Genomic DNA, 20,965 nt, shown 5'->3' with positions numbered 1-20,965 from the left:
TCTTTCAAAATAAATGAATAAATCTTTTTTAAAAAGAAAAGAAAAATAAGGTCATTTCTTCAGGGTCCATATCAGAGCCATAAATACATGGAGGGCAAGCCTTTTCTTGGCCAATAGAAAAATGACAATAACATTAAAGCTGCCACAGAAATGTGGTATGTTGCTTTGGAGTGTTTCGGCATTTGGAAGGGGGTACAAGAGATGTACAGGGATCTTTCTAGATTCTGATAAATAACTGAAATATTTTTGGTACATATTTTACAACCTAGAAGCATTTAAAAAATGCTTTTTGCTCTTTTCAAAACTGATTCCCAAGACACAGGTAATCTCAAAAACTGAGAATATCTGAAAAAGTTTCTTAGTGGCTGTGGTTCATCTTATGTGTCAACTTGGTGAGGCTACTGTACTCAAATATTCGTCATACATGTCCAGATATTGCTGTGAAGGTATTTTGTAAATCAGAGTAGCATTTATATCAGTAGACTCTATGTAAAGTACATTACCCTCCATAATGTAGGCACGGCTCACTCCATTACCTGAAGACAGTAAGATAAAGACTGACCTCCGCCAAGGAAGAAGGCATTCTGCCAGCAGACTGCCATCATACTCTGGGGTAACATTGACTCTTCCCTGGTCTCCAGCCTCCTGGTCTACCCCGCTGCAGAGCTGGGACTCGCCTGCCTCCACAATCAATAAGCCAACTCCTTAAAGTAATTTCTCTCTCTCTCTCTCTCTTTCACACACACACACACACACACACACACACACACACACACACTTTATTGTTTCTGTTTCTCTAGGGAACCCTAAATAACATGGTGATTTGAATCATCACACTTTGGTGCTAAAAACACTCACAAAAATTTACCAGCTTCACAGAATATGCAAGCTAACACTGCCTAAAAGAGTTAAAGAAGATTATTCAACTTACTCAGTTGAATAAATTGGATTCAGTAAGAACTGAATTACTTTTCAGTTGCTGAGCAACAACTTTAAGTGTCATTCGGCAGAGTAGGTCACTTTTTAAGGCCCAAATGCTCAGCTAGATCATAATATTTTTAATTGTTGACAGGGCTCATTAGGATTGTAACAATCTGTCTGAAAGATAGGCAGACTTTTGCAGACTGACAGATTTTCACTGGCCTAGAGACAGCTTATTCACTGTAATCTATTAGCAGCAAGGTGATGCATTATCCCTTTAGACCAGTACAAAGCCTCCAAATCTATACACACAGAACCAACCTCACTCAAGATCATAGCTTTGTTCCTTGCTCTAGCCCCTTGTGAATCTGTACTCAAGACCAGGACTGCTCTGCCACAATTGTGTTCCTAGAGCATTAATTAGCTCATAGGTGAGTGATGCTAAAGTAGAACTTGTACTTCCCAACATATTAATGCTGTGCCTCCCCCTCCCGCCCAGTAACAGCCACCAAATGCAAGTTCATTCCCAAAGCTGAAGCAGCAGACAGCAGGTGAATACAGTGTGGGACACAACGTCCACTTGACTTGGGGCCTTCCTGTTGGCACAGACTGTCCACGTGCTTTGTCTTGGTTCTCTCAGAGCTTTATACATTTTGTCCTTCGCCCCATAACTCAGTAGCCACAACCTACACACCTTCCTCATCAAGCTTCCTTCATCTTCAAAAAAATTAACTACAAAATCCTGTATTTTTATTTTTTAAAACTATTTACAGGGATTCCTAGACTGTTATATTCTGTGTCTATTAAGACTCTAACATGAGGGCGCCTGGGTGGCTCAGTGGGTTAAGCCGCTGCCTTCAGCTCAGGTCATGATCTCAGGGTCCTGGGATTGAGTCCCGCATCGGGCTCCCTGCTCGGCAGGGAGCCTGCTTCCTCCTCTCTCTCTCTGCCTGCCTCTCTGCCTACTTGTGATCTCTCTCTGTCAAATAAATAAATAAAATCTTAAAAAAAAAAAAGACTCTAACATGACTTTTTTTTATTGTCCTAGTACCTTATTAGGATTGTTACTGTTTTTTTGAGTGCTCTGGTTACAAAGGTGTACAATACTGAGTGGTCAGTTTCATCCTTTTTTTTTTTCATATGTCCTGTGTATTTGCAGAATATTGCGTTTTTCGGGAATGCATGCACCATGTCCGAGCAAGAATGCCTACACTGTAATTCATTTGTTAACATCCCCAAGCGAACACTATCTGCCAGACGGAGGTATGTGCTGTGCCATGTATCCCTGAGGAGGGAAAGAAAAAGTATTTTGCATCACAAACACTAACACTGGTTTATAACACTTCTGTCAGAAAATATAACACATGAATGTCCTCAAGCATGGATATTCTAAGCAAATGTCCGGTGACTCTTCTGGAATTTGTCCAGCCTAGCCCAGAGCCGACTGTGACTCTGGTCTGTGGAGGCAAGAATTTCGAAGTGGCTGACACCACTGACAGCAGGCGACACTTTCACGCTGGCACGTGGGTTTTCGATGAATAACTCACTTGTGTTTTTTGCTTTATATCCAGACATTTAAAAAATATTCTCGATCAAAGATATCACTATAACAAAACAGCCACTTGAACATGCTCCATAATTGTATGATTGCAAATAATCACAATGGGGTTTCATGGTTGAACCTTCTCATAAAATGTCCCAAAACTAAATTCTAAAAAATTGAAATTGAAGGGAATGGTTGCCCTTGATATGTGTGTCTGTGTGTAGGGATGGTGCCCTTAAAATGTGTCAATATCTCAGAGTGCCTGGGTGACTCATTCAGTTAAGTGTCTGCCTTTGGCTCAGGTCATGATCTCAGGGTCCTGGGACAGAGCCCAGAATCCATATCAGGCTTTCTGCTCAGTAGGGAGTCTGCCTCTCCAGCTCCCTCTGCCCCTCCCCCCGCCCTTGCTCTTTCTCCCAAATAAATAAAGTCTTTTAAATGAATAAATAAAAGAGTGTGTCATTATCTCAAGTGTTTCTGCCTGCAAACCCACAAACAACAAGTAAGGGTACATTAAAGGGGCAAAACTTGAAAGAACCTGTACTTAGGACAGCTCAAAAACAAAAGACAAAAGCTAAGACATAGAACTTTGGTACCTTCTCAATTTCTTATCTCTGTAAAAAAATTTCCTATTTCTTTTAAGTTTTTTTCTTATGGTGAGAAACATACAGGAACTCTACCTTCTTATATTTATTTATTTATTTTTAAAGATTTTATTTATTTATTTGACAGACAGAGATCACAAGCAGGCAGAGAGAGAGAGGAGGAAGTAGGCTCTCCACTGATCAGAGAGCCCGATTCAGGGCTCAATCCCAGAACCCTGGGATCATGACCTGAGCCGAAGGCAGAGGTTTTAACCCACTGAGCCACCCAGGCACCCCAGAAATCCACCTTCTTAACAAAACTTTTACAGGACACTACTGTTGACACATTTTTGTAAAGCAAATCTCCTTTCATCGTGAATGACTGAGACGCGATACCCATCAAACAACAACTCCCCATTCTCCCCTCACCTTGCCCCTACACATACCTTTCTACTTCTCCTTCCAAGAGTCTGACTACTAAGGATACTTCATATAAATAGAATCATGCATTATTTGTCCTTCTGTGATTAGCTTATTTCACTTAGTGTAATCCTTTAAGAATTACCTCTACGATGCCTATTGTAGGAATTCCTTATTTCTTAAAGCTGAATGATATTCTATTGTAGGTATATATGTTTTCTTCATCCAGTCATCTGTCAATGGGCACTTAGATTGCTTCCACCTCTTGGCTACAGTGAATAATGCTACAATGACCAGAGGAGTTTCTGTAAGCTACGAGTCATCCACATGATTCCAAATGTGTGCAAATTAGTTTATATTTTATTTCGCCAAAATGAAAACAAAAACGTACAGTATTCTAAGATTCCCAAGTATACGTGTAAAAAGCCCAAAAGGTCTATAGGCCCTGATCTGAGAACCACTCAGAAATGTGCATAGGCTGGGGTATGTACCAGGAGGTATAGTTTCATTGATTATACTGCAATCCCAGGTCCTTCAGGTATCAACTCCCATCTACTTAAGAAACTGAGACAATACACTCATTGGAGGTCAGGGTCAAGTCTACAAAGTCTCTCTAGTGCCTAGGATGCTGGCAGGCACATTGGGTGCATGAGAGAAAGAACTGAAGGAACATGTCCAAACTACTGCATCTGTAGATCTTTTTATAAGACATACAAAGCCTTTTAAGGGTCAAAATTCACTGTGCTCCTTTTATAACTGCTCTGACAAAAAGCAATTATAATTTGGGAAATCCCAAATATTTACAAGCTGAAGCAATGGAATTCCTTTTTGAGGAACTAATAAGGAGATCATGTGTTATACATATATTCCCCCGTGACAACATTCCTCTGGAATATAGTGTTTGCTTTCTATTTTACAACCTGACATAAGACTAATATCTTCAGAGAGAAGGAGCCTGAATATCCATGATGAGGGATCTCTTCCCATTTCTCCCGTCCAACTACATACTGCAATGGGGAGCTGCCCAAGCTTTAACAAGTTACCCATGAAGTAAGAATGTATACTCTATACACCATTTTAGAAGGAAAAAAAACCCAGGCTTTTGAATCTCTTTCTCATCCCCGACAGGGTCCCATTTCTTCTGGCAGCCTCCAAACCTCCATTCAAGGCAGATCAGCGCGATACAGCTACTTCCATTTTCCAAATGAAGTTAAGATTATGTAACCCAGACAGAAATGAAGAAACAGGCAAAAATGTCTCCATTCTCAGAGTGACAGTAGTAGTAGGACCATGAGTTTGATCAGTGATTTAGAAGAGGAGTCAATCAAAACCTCAGTTTAAAAGACAGCTAAGAGAACTGTCTGTGGTTCCTGGAATGCAGTCTTCCCAGGATACCCCACTTTAAGTCTTTTTCTTTGTGTCCACACTGTAAGGGCAGGATAAATAATCTCTTATCAAAAACCTGACATCAAAACACTGAACCTCACATTCTGAGCAGGGCCACTAACCATCCAGCCAGACACATAATCCTCCAAGGATGGGATGGCCAGAACATGTTTCTGGGGGCAGGAGGCCAAAATGAAGTCATTTCCTTGAAATAAAATTCAGATATCAAAACCAGGAGGGACCACCAGCAAGTAGAGCTCGTAAAAGCCAAGCCATGTACAGACTCCCACAAAGCCCAGGAGCAAGGCTCATAAGGTCCAAAGAAGAGCTGTGGTCTTCTCAACAGACAGGCTTCTTCTACTCAGTAGTGGGGTAATGACACATAGAAGTATAGTAGAGGATATACTCAAGAGGAAAAAAGGAAAAGCAACAGACCAACAACAGTTAGAAAATATACATCTATAAAGACCCCCTTCTGAACCCAGAAAAAGCAGAGAATTCTGGAAAGAATGTGGTCAGAACACTGAGAGATCCCAAAGCCAGGGCCAGAGGTAAATATCACATATTGGCAAAAACACGCTTAATCCTCTTCCAGGTCTGGGGTTCCAACCCACTGCTATGCCTCAAGGCTGGAAAAAGTCTGTGCCTCCTTGGATGAACACCAGATAATATTCCTGGCTACTTGAGTGAAAAATGTATCTTCAAATACTACAACAACCATCCAAAGCACCAAGGTGCTCACATTCTAAGGATACTCAAGAGCTAAAATCAAATAGAGAAGAGCTGATTTTCCTCCTCCATCTCAAGGTGGTTTATGGCAATGAACTTGTTCAGTGGAAAAAGAGGGGAAACTGAGGCACTATCCAATCTGTCCATCTGTCTATTGACCTCTGTCTTTCCTTTCCCTTCACCTGTCTCCCTCTCCCACTCCACATCTCCAGCCCTCTGAGTTTCTGTTTCTCTGCCTCTATCTGCCTTCTGCCTTCCCATATTATGAAGCACATCATAGAAAAGAAGGGGCTTCATGAAGCAACCATGTTATTAGGGAAAAAGGCAATCAGACTGGAAAGGGCTAACGTGGAACCCGAGAGGGGGAAATGTAAAAGAAACCCTGACCAGTGTAGAAAATATCCTTCTGTCTACTTGTAGCTACTTGTTTTAAAAATGTACTGCTTAAGTAGGATTGGTGTTCAGCCACTGAGTTTTTTCTCCTGATTTTTATAATCATCACTACAGTTATATGAATATGCTGAAGTACACTATTTTTGACAACCCATACACAGCTCACAAGTGGGTAGTTTTGGTTCTTCTAAATTAAATTCAGTTTCTACATGATCAAAAGAAAAGCCTCCCCTTCAACAGTGTGTGTGTGTGTGTGTGTGTGTGTGTGTGTGTGTGTGTGGTGGGGGAGGGGCGGGCGGGGATCAGAAACTAAGAGATACAGCAGACCAGAGGGGATAGATTTTGGTGTCTGAACAACAGTGGCAGCCTAGCCCTGCCTGGCAGGTCACCAATCACACTAACGCCTGTTACATTACAAGCACCAGCCTGGGTCTGTCCCTGATCTGGCCACTGCGGCCATATCTATGTCCATGCACAAATCCAGGGCAGTGCTCGTGCCAGCCGGATCCCCTTGATTCTGTTTGTGAAAAACATGAGGTTCTAACTTGATTTATTGAAGTGAAATCAATTGACAAATAATACTTACAACTGCAAAAGATGGAGTTGAAAAAACTCTGAAAAACTTCAGGTCCACCTAAAGGTAAGAGTTTTGCCATCCCACTACCCTGGTAAAATGTTTATACACACACACACACACACACACACACACACACCCTCTATTTCCCTCCTTCCTTGCCAATCTTGGAACACCATGACCAGGTTACAGCAGAACGTTTAAAAAAAAGAGAGAGAGAGAGAGAGAGAGAATCAACAAAAGAAATAAAATACACATACCATGAACTGCATTCTCAGTATATGAATCAAGGAATCCAAGAACATCAGTTTATTCTGTTCATTTTGCAAACGTTTACTGAGCACATTTATTAAGTATCTACTAGGTACAAAACTCCCTTTCATAACACCCCGGCACAAAAAATTGGCCAGACTAGGTTATTACAAGTCTGTTCTCTCTGACCCAACATTTTCTCCCCACTTCATGGAGTGTTCTTGGCCTTGCACAATCTTCCTTCCTGAATTCTCTTCTATAACCCCATTGCCTTGCCCACTGTGGTTTCACCTGTTGGCTGACCTAATTCCGGGTCACCAGGAAGTGGTGATGGCCATCCTGCCCCTGCAGAAGATTTACACCTCCCTAGCTCAGGCTAACAGTTGCTTGACAGCTGAAGACATTCCCCTTTAGGGGAAGGAGTCTTTCAATCTTCTACCAAAAAACCAACTGAAGAGTCAGTTGACACACATCCCAGAGACTATTTTCATCCTTTTACAGTGCAACCTTATTTCTTCTCTAAGACCACAATATTGATGACTAGGGAGTTTAACCCAAACGTGTTTAATATTTTTAAACCAGAAGTTTGATTGGTTTTACAACTGGAAATTCTGTCAACACTACCACATTTTGCCTTATAGGAGCCAAACATTCTAATATCTGATAGTTAATCTTCTCAACCTGGACATGAAAACTCCCTGGATAAGCATTGGACAAGAAGCCACCAGGGGTGCCAGATGAGAAAAAAAGCCACCCGATGAAATGACACACGTTCCTAGAGAAACAGTTTTCCCACTGGAGGAAAACATGATATTTTATACTAAAATATGTCCCAATATATCGTGGAGTTAAAATGAACAAACATATGAACTTTTTAAAATAATGGAATTTCTTGCAAATAACCCTCTTATCTTTAAATGTTCTTTGAGGGAAATTTTTGAGAAATGTTTCACCCACACTATAAACTTCTTGAAGGCATGAACTACATCTCATGCTTCTCTTTGTCCCCAGAGACCTAGGGCAGGACCTACAGCAGTGTCTGGCACAAAATAAGCACTCATGAATGTCTGCAGAATTAATTTGGCTGAAATAATGCCAACAGCATTATCGATAATAAACAATTTTTACCGCATTCAGATGAGAGGAAGGGAAGGTGAACAGCTGTAGGAGGAAGTGGAATAGAAGCAATCGAATTTACCAAAAACAGTTACTGGCTGCCATGGTAACAATCAGATGAAGCAACTCAGTTTAGTTCTTTTCCACTTGAACAAGCACAGGAAGACAAATATTGTACTTGTTAATCTCCACTCACAAGGGGGTGTGGCTTAAAATACAAGTCTACCAGGTGACACTGGTGCCCATTAAATTTAATAATCTTTGAAGAGTTTGGAAAGGCATCATGATAATAACAATATCACCAATATCATGATATTGTTATTGTCATGATGAAACCAGGTAGTATAAAGAAGCCAGGTCATATTAAAATCTGGTTTCTATACTTAAACTAAGAAGACCATCCTAATCATTTCAAGGTTAAGTGTCAAATATTTGCTGCTGAGACTTAACAACTGTGAAAAGTAGATAGGTGTGTAGGTTCGTGTGTAAAACATCGCGTGGGTTCACCTTCCCTGATTCTTAAAATTGTTGCCTTTTGTAATTAGTTGGACCTAAACCAAGTTACAGATAAAAGATAATTCCAAGAATATAGTTTATAGCGATACTTACAACTTCATGGACAGATTGTATTTTAACTCATTTGTAAATAATAGAAAAGGTGAGTATCACACCCACTTTCTCTCCACCATCCTTCTCATACTTGCAGTGAGTCATTCTCCATGCCTTACTCTCCAAACAGGAGGGAGGAGCTGGGAGGAGGAGGAGGTGGGACTCCCAAGCCAGCAGGTTCAAGCTGTGATGGGTGAGCAAGACCACTGATCCTCCCAGGGCTCTGTGGTTTTGAGTTTTATGTCTAAGATATGCAAGCTGCCTTTCAACCATAATCCAAACAGAGAGCAGGAATACATTTTACAGCATTAACATGTTTCGAGTGTCTGAGGAAGAAGTGAATACAGCAGTTCAAGGCACACCATGACAGGAAGGAAAGCACGGACACAAACTACTCTTGAACAAAACCTAAGCATCTTTCCACGCCTGGCCATGCAGGCATTTCCTTTCCCCCCTGAGAATTAAGTTAGTAACTTGATATCATTTCTGTCGGAGTCATAGAGAATTATTATATAATTTATCATTTTATTCCATTGTATAAAAGAGTTTTTCAGTTCAACAACATATGGGATCAAATCCCTGCTCTTTCATTAATCAGTCAAGTTCCTTAACGTCTTACGGGTCTATATTTCTGGGTCTAAGTTTCTCCAATTAGAAATGAGAAAATCCACATCCCGGGGTTGTTGCAAAAATTAAATGAACGAATTCTGTAAAATGCCTAATACATGGTAGGTATCAATGAGTATGTAAGTCCAGCAATACAAATGCCCAACATGTTTCGTCTTCTATGTTGTAGGAAAACAACAAATACAAGAACTAATTTGACAATCCGCAGGGCACCAATTTGACAATCCGCAGCTCACATCTCTGGGGTCCGGCGGGGGGAGGGGGGCTTACTAGAAGGTGCGATGAGATCTGCTCTGTCTGGGAACAAACTCTTGATGCTGCGGATTTCACTGCGGCCCTGGTAATTAATAAAGTGACTTTTCCAAGGCTCAAAGGTGAGCAAGCAAAACCTTCTCCCCAAACCCTGACTCTGAACGCACTCCCTTTCTTCAACTCTAGGGGATCTCCCCTCGGAATAGTTGGATGGAGAAAAGCAACTCAGAAAGAAGAGCTGGGTCCGGTAGGTCTGCTCACTCTTAAGGGTTAAGAGGGAGACGCCAGCGCACCGGTGAGGGCAGGTAACACCCTCCTCACCTCCCGCCCGCCAACCCACACACGCACCTGGGGATGAATTTGGCCTCGTCTCCAAGTCGCGCCTGGAAGTCCTGCCAAGCCTGGCCGGCGCTCGCCCGACCCCAGGGGGCTGCCAACGTGTCCCCGTCGCCCTCATCCTCTTGGCTGTCCTCGGGGTCGGGTCCCACCCGGGCTGAGGCGGACGCGGGCTCCCAGGGAGCCCAGCCTCGGTGCCGCCCCCCGCGGCAGGACCCACGGAAGCCGCGCGCGAACTCCTGGAAGGTGATGGCGCCGTCGCGGTCAGCGTCTAGCCGCTGGAACACGGCCTCGGCGTCGGCCGGCCGCACACGCAGCTCCGCGCACAGCGCGCCGAACTCCTCGCGCTCCAGGCGCCCCGAGCGGTTCGCGTCGCAGGCAGCGAAGAGCGAGCGCAGGTGGGCCAGCTCCTCCCGGTCCCCGTCCGCCTCCATCACGCCCCGTAAGGGTAGCGCAGAGGGCTCCGGGGCGCAAAGGGGCGCGCGGCCCGCGGTGACAGCGGAAAGTCCGGGGCCACCTGCTGCCGCCGGGAGCCGCGGGGAGTGGACCTCGTCCAGCTGGTTGGGCCGCTTGTAGGAATGTCCGGGCGGGGCGGGGCGCCTGCGCGGGCCCGGGGCGGGGCGCTCCAACGCTGGTCCCGCGCGGCCCTTTATGGCCCGGGAGCTGGACTCCGCGTACAGCGCAGCAGCGGCCGCCGGAGATTGAGATTGAGCGCCCCGCGGAGCGGCCCTCACTTTCCGCTCGGCCTGGCTCCGCCCAGCCAGGTAGGAGGGGCGCCTGGCTTGGGCTCCCACACCTCCGGAGCCCGCCCAGCCCGGGTTGGGGCCTCTTGGACTTGGGACACCCGGCCAGAACCGGGGCTTCAGCGGTAGCGTTTGCCAGGGTCTTTGGAATAAAACACTGGTTGCTCAGGTAAAGCCAAGAGCTAGCAGGAGTGTGCGAAGCTACCTGGACAAAAAGAGCAAAGGAGGATAGGGGTAGGACTCCCAAATTGGTTAACCTTATGAGTATTTCAGTCTCTTGTAATTGCGGAACTTTGGTAAACGTCTGCATATACAAGTTTTCTTGCACACTAATCTACGAGATTTACCAGAACACCTCATTTTCTGATTTTACTGGCTTTCCTTAATCCATGCCCTCCCAACATTAAGTTCCAACCGGTTAATACACATCAGAAATCACATAGATCTTCCAGATCCCTGCATCCGAATAATTTTTCTCGGTCCTTGTCTCCACAACCTGAGAAAGAATTAGTAATCAAAATCCTTTGGCAGGCAGCGATAGTTAAAAACTAGGGTGATTTTTTTAATTTTTTTTTTTTACATAAATCTTAGGGAAATCTTATGTCCAAGTGCATGTTACCCTTTGTTTTTAAACACTTATTTCAGCAGTGCTATTGTTTCTTTAATACTGACTGCTTAATGGGTACTAGATCTTAAAAATTCGATCATTTTGATCTTTCTTTTTTTCAATCTTACCCTGTTTCCAAGAGACCCTTACTCTGTCATGTGATTTATGCGGATGTTCCCTCCAGTGATTCTAATAGCCTGTGAAAATGCATTTGGGTTATTTTTACTTTATTTACATTATCCATTCCCTCCATGCTTTAGACTTTCTTTTATGTACAGCCATTTCTTTTAGTTATGACTCTGTATTTCCATTTTTATCTCATTCTGGATTTTCTTCATTGCTTATTATTTTGATTTTTTTTTATTATGATTAAAATAAAGTAGGGGATTTGACAGACATCCCTCCAGGCTGGTGTTCTTAAACATAAGACTAAGTGCTAACCATCTGAGGAAATGTTAATTCTTGAGTAGTACAATAAACAGAGTCAATGCTCATAAATATCACTGATAATTGTCATCTATAAATTTAACTGGTAAATTATGAGAGGCATTCCATTAGAGTCCCTGATCTTAGCAGTCTAATTGCTAAGTGAATATAGTTCCAAGCAAGTGGACAGCTAACACATCAAAATGAATTTTATCATTATTGCAATATAAATTGTTATTGATTTTGAGTTCATGTGCCTTCCTGTTTATTCTAAAGATTGATTTTTCCATATAAGGGAAGAAGTGGCTAGCTAGATAATGCCCTTAAAGCTTTAGAAATAGACTGGTTCAACTCAACCTTTGAAGTATTATTATCATTATGCTGTTAGTAATTACTAAATATCTGTAGTTTTCAAAATAGATGAGTTAATATTTTTAAGTGTTTAGACAGAAGTGCTTTCTTGAAGTTGGTGTTGGTTGTTAGGGGGACCATATGTCTTCAAGAGGCTAGCATGGGCTTTCTTTATGGGGACAATGTTCCAAGAGGCTAAGTCCCAACACACAAATGCATTTCAAGCCTCAGCTTATGTCATGGTTGCTGATATTCCATTGATCAAGGCAAGCCAACATGGCCAGCAAAGCCAACATGGCCAACAAGGCAAGCCAACATACCCTCAATGTGGGAGGGGACCATACAAGATCACAGAGAGAAGGATTTGTACTTTATTAGGGGCCCTTATTGTAACAATGTATCATACTTAAAGTACTGGGATAGTCTCTAAGACATTCTCTTAGGTTCCTATCCTGCTGACCTTTTTCTGTTCATTCTACACAACCACAATTGAACAGTCCTTCTTAAAAACCAATTATTCTGTCACCTAGAGCTCAGTTATTCTCAATCTGTGATAATTTTGTTACCCAGGAGACATCTGGCAATGTTTGGAGACATTATTGGTTGTTACAATTTGTCAAGGGAAAGATGCTACTAACATCTAGTAGGTAAACACTAGAGATGCTGCAGAGCATCCTGACATACACAGGGCTAGCTTCCCATGACAAAGAGTTATTTGGCCAAAAATGCAATAATGGTTAAGAAAACCTACATCTTAGCTCATAAATTCCCAGAGGTTCCCCAATAAAAAGAGAACCAAGGGTTAACTCTTCATCTGGACATTCAGAGTCCTCTGGTCCCACTTCATATACCCAATATCTCTCCCTTTAGATTACATCAGCGCTGCTACTATCCCCTTGATTATGTAATTAACATAATAGCTCCTTATTATTGTCACAAAATGTAAATATTAAACTTAATTTTCCCCTCTTCTGTCTAACCAAACCATTTCCCAGCTTTCGAGGAAGAGCTGGATCCTTCTGTTCCTACCAAAGTTTCCACAATTTCATTGTGACCTGTCACAAAGACGTTACTTAGTATGAATTATGTCAGCTCAAGTAAGCAAGGCACAGGAATGCCCTTTTTTTTTCATGGTTTTACTTTTCAAGTTAAAGTTCTATTCTGTCTGGAATTTGGTTTGGGTCAGGTATGAGTTGTAGAATTAACTTTACAGTAATTTTTCTAGTTGTTCTAATACTGGTTATTCAACTGTCCTTTCCCCATGGATTTAAATGTCACTTTTCACATATACTCAATTCCTCCCTGTATTTGGGTTTATTTCTGGACTTTCTAGTCAGTTCTATTAAGGAATCACATTTTGAAGGAACTCTTGAGCTTATAAAAAGATTCCTGAAGTTCCTAGTGGGTTGCCTTTCATATTTTAAGTGTTTTTTATACAGCATTAAGCATATGGCAGAGGAGATCAGGGGAAACAGAAGAGGAGGTATGAAGCTTAAGACTAATTCATTAGGCACAAGTACAAACTGACAACCATCTGAAATTGTCATGTAAATCAGTGAGAAAATAATTGATTTATAGAAAGAGTAAGGAACCTCCAGTTTATCTAAAACATGAGATGCTTCTGCAAAACCATTCACAAGTTACTGAGGAATGCTTCTGAATATCTTCAGCAATATACTCAGGGGAAGGCCAGGGTTGTGTAATCTGTCTCTAATTTTTTTAAGAAAGAGGGAGAAGAAAGAAATAGGAAGCATTTCTTTTCTGTTCTAGCATCCAGAAACAGCTAGTGAGAAATTGGAGATAACAGAGCAACCTTTGAGAGCCAATGAATTGGTAGGTAAAGAGAGCTTGCCTGTATTTATTAGCATGACTTTGCGAAAGATCAGCTTGCTCTGTGGCTACCCAAGGATTTTAAAAATCAGAGATAATCTTGTTAGAGTGTGTTTCTTAAAACAGTGAAAAGATATTATGTGATCTAATACACTTCTAAAACACAAATAAATTTGGAAAAGAATCCTATTCTGCCCCTTCTTGGATGAGATAAAGAAAGCAGTTTATACTTGCTTAAGCTAAAATTTCCTAAATGTATTTGACTATGAAAGTAGGGTTTTGGGTTTGGTTTGGTTTTTGTTTCAATTTCTGAGGGCTTTACACCAAGTTAGTGATCTTGAGAACATTCTTCAGGAAACCAATGACCAGGGTAATGAGTCATGAGAAATTATTCCTTTGCCCCAATATCATAAATTGACCCAATTTCCTATAACGGGGAATTAGCACGATCCCCTAACTTCCTCTTCACTCAGTAAAATGGGAGAGGCTTTTAGTGGAAGCCTGTTGTAATCTACCCTATAGGATTTCTTTCAGGTACAAGAGCCTTCCTCAAAGTCACTTAACATTCCAGTTACTCTGCCCCAGAGAGATCCAATGAGCCTGTTAAGATGGGACAAGATAACCAAGTAATGGCATACCACTGAGGGACCAATTAGGAGGTTCAGAAATTTCTCAAACATAGGCACCTCTGCAAGACCTTGAGTCTTAGTTCTTTCATGGATATCTGCCATGGCTTGCTGTTTCTAAGGAAGTTACAAGAAAATTTTGAAGATTTTATAAAAAAAGAATGTGTCCACAAATTTATATCATAGTGATTTACTTGCTCGTTAAGTAAATCTGGAAAAAAGAGAAAAGAATAATGTAACACTGATTTACAAAATTGCAAATATGAACATTTTGTCAGATTTTTTTTTTTTTTTTTAGAAAATACAGCATTATGGATCCATCTAGATGAACTACCTCTTTGATTGCCTATTGTTTCTGTAATCAATATACAGCATTGTTGTGTGTGTGTACGTGTTGGCAGTTATCAGACTTTGGGAAATCATGAATTATAGACAATTAGTACCGAATGTCAACTCTGCTCTGGTTTGTGAAATGGTGTTTATACTGTTTAGAACACAATAGAGTTGGTTCGATTGAAATTGAAAAAAGGATCCTCTCTCTCTATTGAATTACCTTTGTCAGAAATCAAATGACTGTACATGTATGGCTCTATTTCTGGACTTTTTATTCTGTCTTCTTGACTTGTACATTTATCCTTTCACCAAGACTATATGGTCTTGATCACATTGCTTGATAGTAAGTCTCAAAATCAAGTAGGATAAATTCTACAGCTTTGTTTTTCTTTTTCCAAATAGTTTTGGATATTGCTTGGTCTTAGGTATTTCCATATAAATTTTAAGATCAGTTTTTCAATTTATACTTATATGTCTGGCATAGTGATCATGTTAAATCTTGTAGATCAATTTTAGGAGAATTGATATCTTAATATTAAGTCTGCCTATCAATAAACATGTTGTATCCCTCATTTATTTGTTTCCAGCACATAAAAATTCAATTGATTTTGGAATTTTGACAAACTTATATTCTGAGACTTTGATCAACTCACTTAGTAGTGATCTGGTAGAATTCTTAGAATATTCTCCTTACACAGTCATGTCGTCTGTGGGAAGAAAAGGGTAGTTTTACTTCTTCATTTCCCATCTGTATGTGTTTTCTTTTTCTTGCTTTATTGCACTGGTTTGGACTTCTACTACAATGTAGAATTACAATGGTAAGAACAGATCTCCTTGCTTTGTTTTTTTTTTTTTTTTAAGATTTTATTTATTTGTCAGAGAGAGTGAGCGAGAGCGAGCACAGGCAGACAGAGTGGAAGGCAGAGTCAGAGGGAGAAGCAGTCTCCCTGCGGAGCAAGGAGCCCGATGTGGGACTCGATCCCAGGACGCTGGGATCATGACCTGAGCCGAAGGCAGCTGCTTAACCAACTGAGCCACCCAGGCGTCCCTCCTTGCTTTGTTTCTAATCACGGGGGAATCATTCACTCTTCCACTGTTGATTGTAAAGTTAACAATAGAGTATTTGTAGATGCTTTTTATAGGGTTTAGGAATTTCTCCTCTGTTCCTTCATTGCTGAGAATATTTATCATGGATGGATTTTGGATTTTGTTAGATGCTTTCAGCATCTATTTAGAGGATAGTGGTTTTTTCCCTCCATTATCCTGTTAATGTGATGAATTCTATTGATGAATTTTCAAATTTTAGTCCAGATTTTACTTTCATGGGGTCTCACAGGGGTCTCACATGACCCCTCCCTCAGGACAGTTAGACTTCCTACATGGTGCCTTAGGGCTCCTACCATGAGTTTTCAGAGAGTCTTGGGCCAAGGCTGCAAGGCTTCTTACAACCTAGCCTCAGAAGTCTCCAGTGTTAGTTCAGCCACCTTCTATTGGTCAAGCTAATCACTAAGGCCAATGCCAACTCAAAAGGAGGGTAAATTGTCACCATCACTCAATGTGAGGAGTAGTAAAGAATTTTTGACCATCTTTAATCTACTACACCTTTTTTGCTTTGAGTTGGGCTTTATATTACATCCTTTTTGTTTTCTACATCTCTGTCTGAAGTGGGATGGGCTATTTTTCACTTCAGCTCTGTCTGCCATATTTACCTGATATTCCCCTCACCTGTTTTAGACCTCAACTTAGGTATCATTTCCCTGACTTTCCAAAAAGAGATTATGCTTTCCTCCTAAGTGTCCCCATAGAACCCCATTTGCACCCCCATACCTACTGCACATGCGGATCTGTCCTCCAGCCATATTGTTTCCCAAACATTAAGCATTCTTTTTTTTTTTTTTTTTTTCAGACAGAGATCACAAGTAAGCAGAGAAGCAGGCAGAGAGAGAGGGGGAAGCGGGGAAGCAGGCTCCCTGTTGAGCAGAGAGCCTGATGCGGGGCTTGATCCCAAGACCCCAGGACCATGACCTGAGCTGAAGACAGAGGCTTAACCCACTGAGCCACCCAGGTGCCCCTAAGCGTTCTTTTTAAGACGCTGTACTTCATCTACAATATTCCCTCTGCCCAGGATCCTTTCCCTATTTTGCCACCATGCAATCATATTTCATCCTTTAAATATCCTTTCACAAAGTTAGGCTTCCCAATTTGGGAGATAAGAAAATTAAATCTGAGGTTGAGTGTTATGACTAAAATCACACAGCTACTCAAACTAGGATTCAAACCAGATTGCCCGACTCAAGTGCTCCATGGCACTTGTACATGGCACAAGTACCAAAGGCTCTCTTGCTTGGCCCCATCCCCTATGCATTCTGCCCAACAGTCAGCCTTGAGGCTGTTCGAGTTTACTTTGCCTGCACATCTAGTTAGCTGTAGATACCAAGCAATTTGTATCTCCTCTGAAAGTAGTGGTGGTCAAGCCCCCTTGCGCTCGCTGTAGAACAACTCTGAGTTGACCCGTACAATCTTCATCGTTGGGACAGAGACAAAGTTACCCACTGGGTGATGTTACTTGATGTCAGTGGTGCACTGTTGCTTATCCTCCTTCCTTTGACTGTTCTACCTGCCCCACTTCCCTTACCTTCCATGTCCATGTGAATCCTCATCCCAGTGTCTGGGTAACCTGCCATACAGTGTACACCTACGTCCTCGGCATGAAATAGTCACTACAGAGACTCAAGTCAAAGGGCATGACCCTGTGGGATATATGGGCTTCCCAGAAGTCACTACAATGCCCTGATACAAGTTCTAAAGAAATAAAATATTGGGCATTGCTGTATTACATATAAACCATGATGCATACAATTAAATATATATAGCATATAAAAGGAAAATATTCCTTCCAGAGTTAACTGACATATGATTCTCTCTTAACACACTGAGTGACTCAAAAGTAGATTGCAATTTACCAATTAGGAATCTCAGGTAAAAGTTTAAATTCATTATAAACAAATAGTACAAACTGGCAAGAAAATACCAATATTTAAAATTTTATCATTTTTTATTTTATTATGGGGGGTAGAGATATTTGACATACAAAAATGGATTATTTTTTATAAGATCTCAACATAGTACCATGCAATTATTCCTTGATTGTCTACCTCTTAAGTCAAAAATAATATATATCTTGCTTTAATTGGGAATATTTCTGGGCATATTTAACTTAGTATATTGTTAATGTCTTTATTACTAGAAATTCTATTTTCCTGAAAACATTAGCATCATATAATACTTGGTCTCTTTTGAAAGTCTCTTTTATTTTGCACATGTCAGAAGTTACAATGCAGCCATATAGATGGAGAATCTTCAACCTAAAAAAAAAAGTGAAGAGACAAGACCCCCAATTATGTAGAGTGGAGACAATAGAGCCTAGATTCTAAGCATGGTAAGTGTATGAAAATTATTTATGTTAAGTACTTTATGTTTCTCAAGGAGAAAGATAGCATCAAACTTGAGAACATCAAGTACATTTTAAAATTCTGTCACCTAGGGGCGCCTGGGTGGCTCTCAGGGTCCTGGGATCGAGCCACACATCAGGCTCTCTGCTCAGCAAGGAGCCTGCTTCCTCCTCTCTCTCTGCCTGCCTCTCTGCCTGCTTGTCATCTCTCTCTGTCAAATAAATAAAATTAAAAAAAAATAAAATAAAATTCTGTCGCCTTAGTGAGGAATGGTGAGAATATCTGAAGTTGAAGACCAGCTATATTCTGAAGGAAAGGGTATGTTCTGTGCTACTGTAACACTCACTGTCCATAAATAAAGTTTTATTGGAACACAGTCCTGTGCTTTCACTTTCATGCTAGATGGGCCCAGCTGAGTAGTTGCAATAGGCACATCTGACCTGTAAAACCTAAAGTATTCATTCTCTGGCCCTTTACAAAAGGATTTTTCCAACCCTGCTTTATGTGAAGTAGTGAGGGAAGGACATATCTCACATGTTCTCATAGCACAAGTTAACAAAATGCTCTCGCAAAGGATCTCCTTGTTTTCAAACTAATCCTCTACCTCGTGCTTCTGAAAATTCCTCAAATCCAATAAAAACATAATATTTCAACTTACAGGGAAAGAAGTGCAGTCATCCCACAGCAATAGTGGTAGCATGAAGGAAGAATGCGGAAACTCCATCAACAGTGACTCATTTAGCATTTTTTTAAAATAAGGAAATACTGACCAGGCAGAATCTTATGCAATCAGCTGATATGTGTGACTGTTAAGGTTTTTCGTTTCTCAGTATTATAGAAAAATCCAGTAATAAATTCTTCTCAGGATGTATTAATTTTGCCTTTGATAAAGAATTGCCAGGCCTAGTTTCAGAAGGCAAAAAGGGCCATGATTTTTATGGTGCTTCCCATTTTGCTCTCCCTGCCAGTAGTTCCAACTTCAGTCTTCACTCACCTTGACCCCACTTCCATTTCTCCTGTTTCTCTACTTGGTTTCTGAGCAAACTTTTTTTTTTTTTTTTTACCATAATTTCAAACTGCTCAGCTGTGTGTGTGTGTATGTGTCTGTGTGTTTACCTATTAAAAAAAAAAGTCCTAAAGCCTTTGGAAAGGAGGCAGTATTTAAATTTAGGAATAATTATAAACAACTATTAGGCAATTGTGTGCATTTTAATGTTGATGGTACTGGAACAATAATCATGTCAGTATTCCCTTATTAGTTTACTACTTGTTTTTTTTTTTAAGTTTTTTTTTATTTATTTGACACAGAGAAGGAGAGGGAGAGCAAACACAAGTGTGGGAGCAGCAGGCAGAGGGAGAGGGAGAAGTAGACTCCCTGCTGAGCAAGGAACTGGACATGGGACTCGATCCCAGTTAACAGACTGAGCCATACAGGTGCCTCAATCTACTACTTGTTTTAGAACTGTCTGGGACACACTCAACTTTTTCCCAAACTTACATTCTAACAAAAGACAAATCATGTTCTAAGATCACAATGGATTTCTTCTTAGGAAATCCTATGAATTTGATCTCAAATGCTCAAAAATTACTTTTAGCCCCAGGGAATGCAATGTGTGCATTGTTAGATCAGAGACACATTTATATTCATTGAAAATAATGGAGAATTGTACATTTCTATGTGGCATGGAAGTTCCCAGTTCTATAATAGGAGATGGTAAAATATTTATCTTTTTTTTTTAGACTAAGAAAGATTAAAGCTCCTGTTACCAGAAGTACAAAATGGGAAAAACTAGATCAGTCAGATAGATATCTATAAAATTCAAAAACCCTTCCTTTTCCTCTAGAAAGTATTCTATAATTCAGTATTCAAAGGATGAGATATTCAAATAGGTCTCTTCCACCAATACCCTAGAGTCTCAGCTTAGCAATGAACTAGGACACTAATTTTTTACTGATGTAGTAATTGGAAATACAGAATTAGGATTTCTAACACTCTTACATGTATTCTTTAATGTTAAAGAAGATGGGTGAAGAAAGTGAAATCTAGCTTAAAAAGAAAAAAAAAAAGTAAGAGGTCGCATTTGCACCATGCAATGAGATATTGGAAGAAGACAGAATTATTTGCCCACCAACACATTTGTGGAGGAATGCCATACTTTAGGATTTTGGAAAATAATGTAAATTCCATTATGTCTTCTAAGTTCTCAATTCATATTTTTAGTAATAAATAAATTATTAGTTAATTTTCATAAGACATAAATGATCAGCAAACTGAATTTCCTCAAACTGTTCCATTATTTTGTTTGTTTTGAAACCTAAAAAGTTCTGGGGTTCTATACAGAAGTATTTGTTCTATGGATTCCTCTATTTCCTGAAAGATTAACTCATTATAGAAAACTCAGATTTCCTCCAAAAAGTTCAGATTTCACAGAGGAGACTAGGATTAATCAAATAATTCTTGAAATATGGGACATCTGAAATGGTAGTTTCAACTCCAAAAACTCCTCAAATGTTTTTTTTCCCCCGCTGGCTTGTATATCATTCTGGTAAATGGTATCTCAAGGACAGAGGCCAACATAACTGAAAAATATCTAATGTCCCTCAAGTATTTTTTCCTCAACTTTTCAATGAACTTCAAAGTACCAGGAACTAATATATTTTTTGTGATATATGAGAAGTCATGAAAACTTGGTTTGGTCTTAAATAAAGTTCCAGAAGCTACTTTCTGGGAAATATTTAATGATAGCTAGAATTCTGTGTTGATAAAATGGAAGCAACACTGAGGATTTATAAGTAATAATACAAATATTCCATACTAAACAAACCAATGCACAGCTGATATCAAGTTTTCATTT

At 40.4% G+C, this 20,965-nt stretch overlaps 1 protein-coding gene across 6 annotated transcripts in view; it reads right to left on the bottom strand.

Annotated features, from left to right (window-relative positions):
* LOC116570487 (ras and EF-hand domain-containing protein) overlaps window positions 1–10,456 on the bottom strand; it is a 73,804-nt gene extending 63,348 nt beyond the window's left edge. For 4 of the 6 annotated variants that reach the window (XM_032307672.1, XM_032307673.1, XM_032307675.1 and 1 more), the window contains exon 1: window positions 9,755–10,455. In XM_032307672.1, coding sequence (XP_032163563.1) covers window positions 9,755–10,176 — 422 coding nt within the window. In that variant the 5' untranslated portion in view covers window positions 10,177–10,455. Of the gene's footprint in view, window positions 1–9,754 lie in introns of all 6 variants that reach the window. The other 2 variants (XM_032307676.1, XM_032307671.1) reach the window with 2 other exon arrangements.
* Window positions 10,457–20,965: the final 10,509 nt, after the last annotated feature.

Source organism: Mustela erminea, chromosome 12, assembly GCF_009829155.1.
Source record: "Mustela erminea isolate mMusErm1 chromosome 12, mMusErm1.Pri, whole genome shotgun sequence".
NCBI classification, from domain to species: Eukaryota; Metazoa; Chordata; class Mammalia; order Carnivora; family Mustelidae; genus Mustela; species Mustela erminea.
This window is presented reverse-complemented; position numbering and strand designations above follow the sequence as displayed.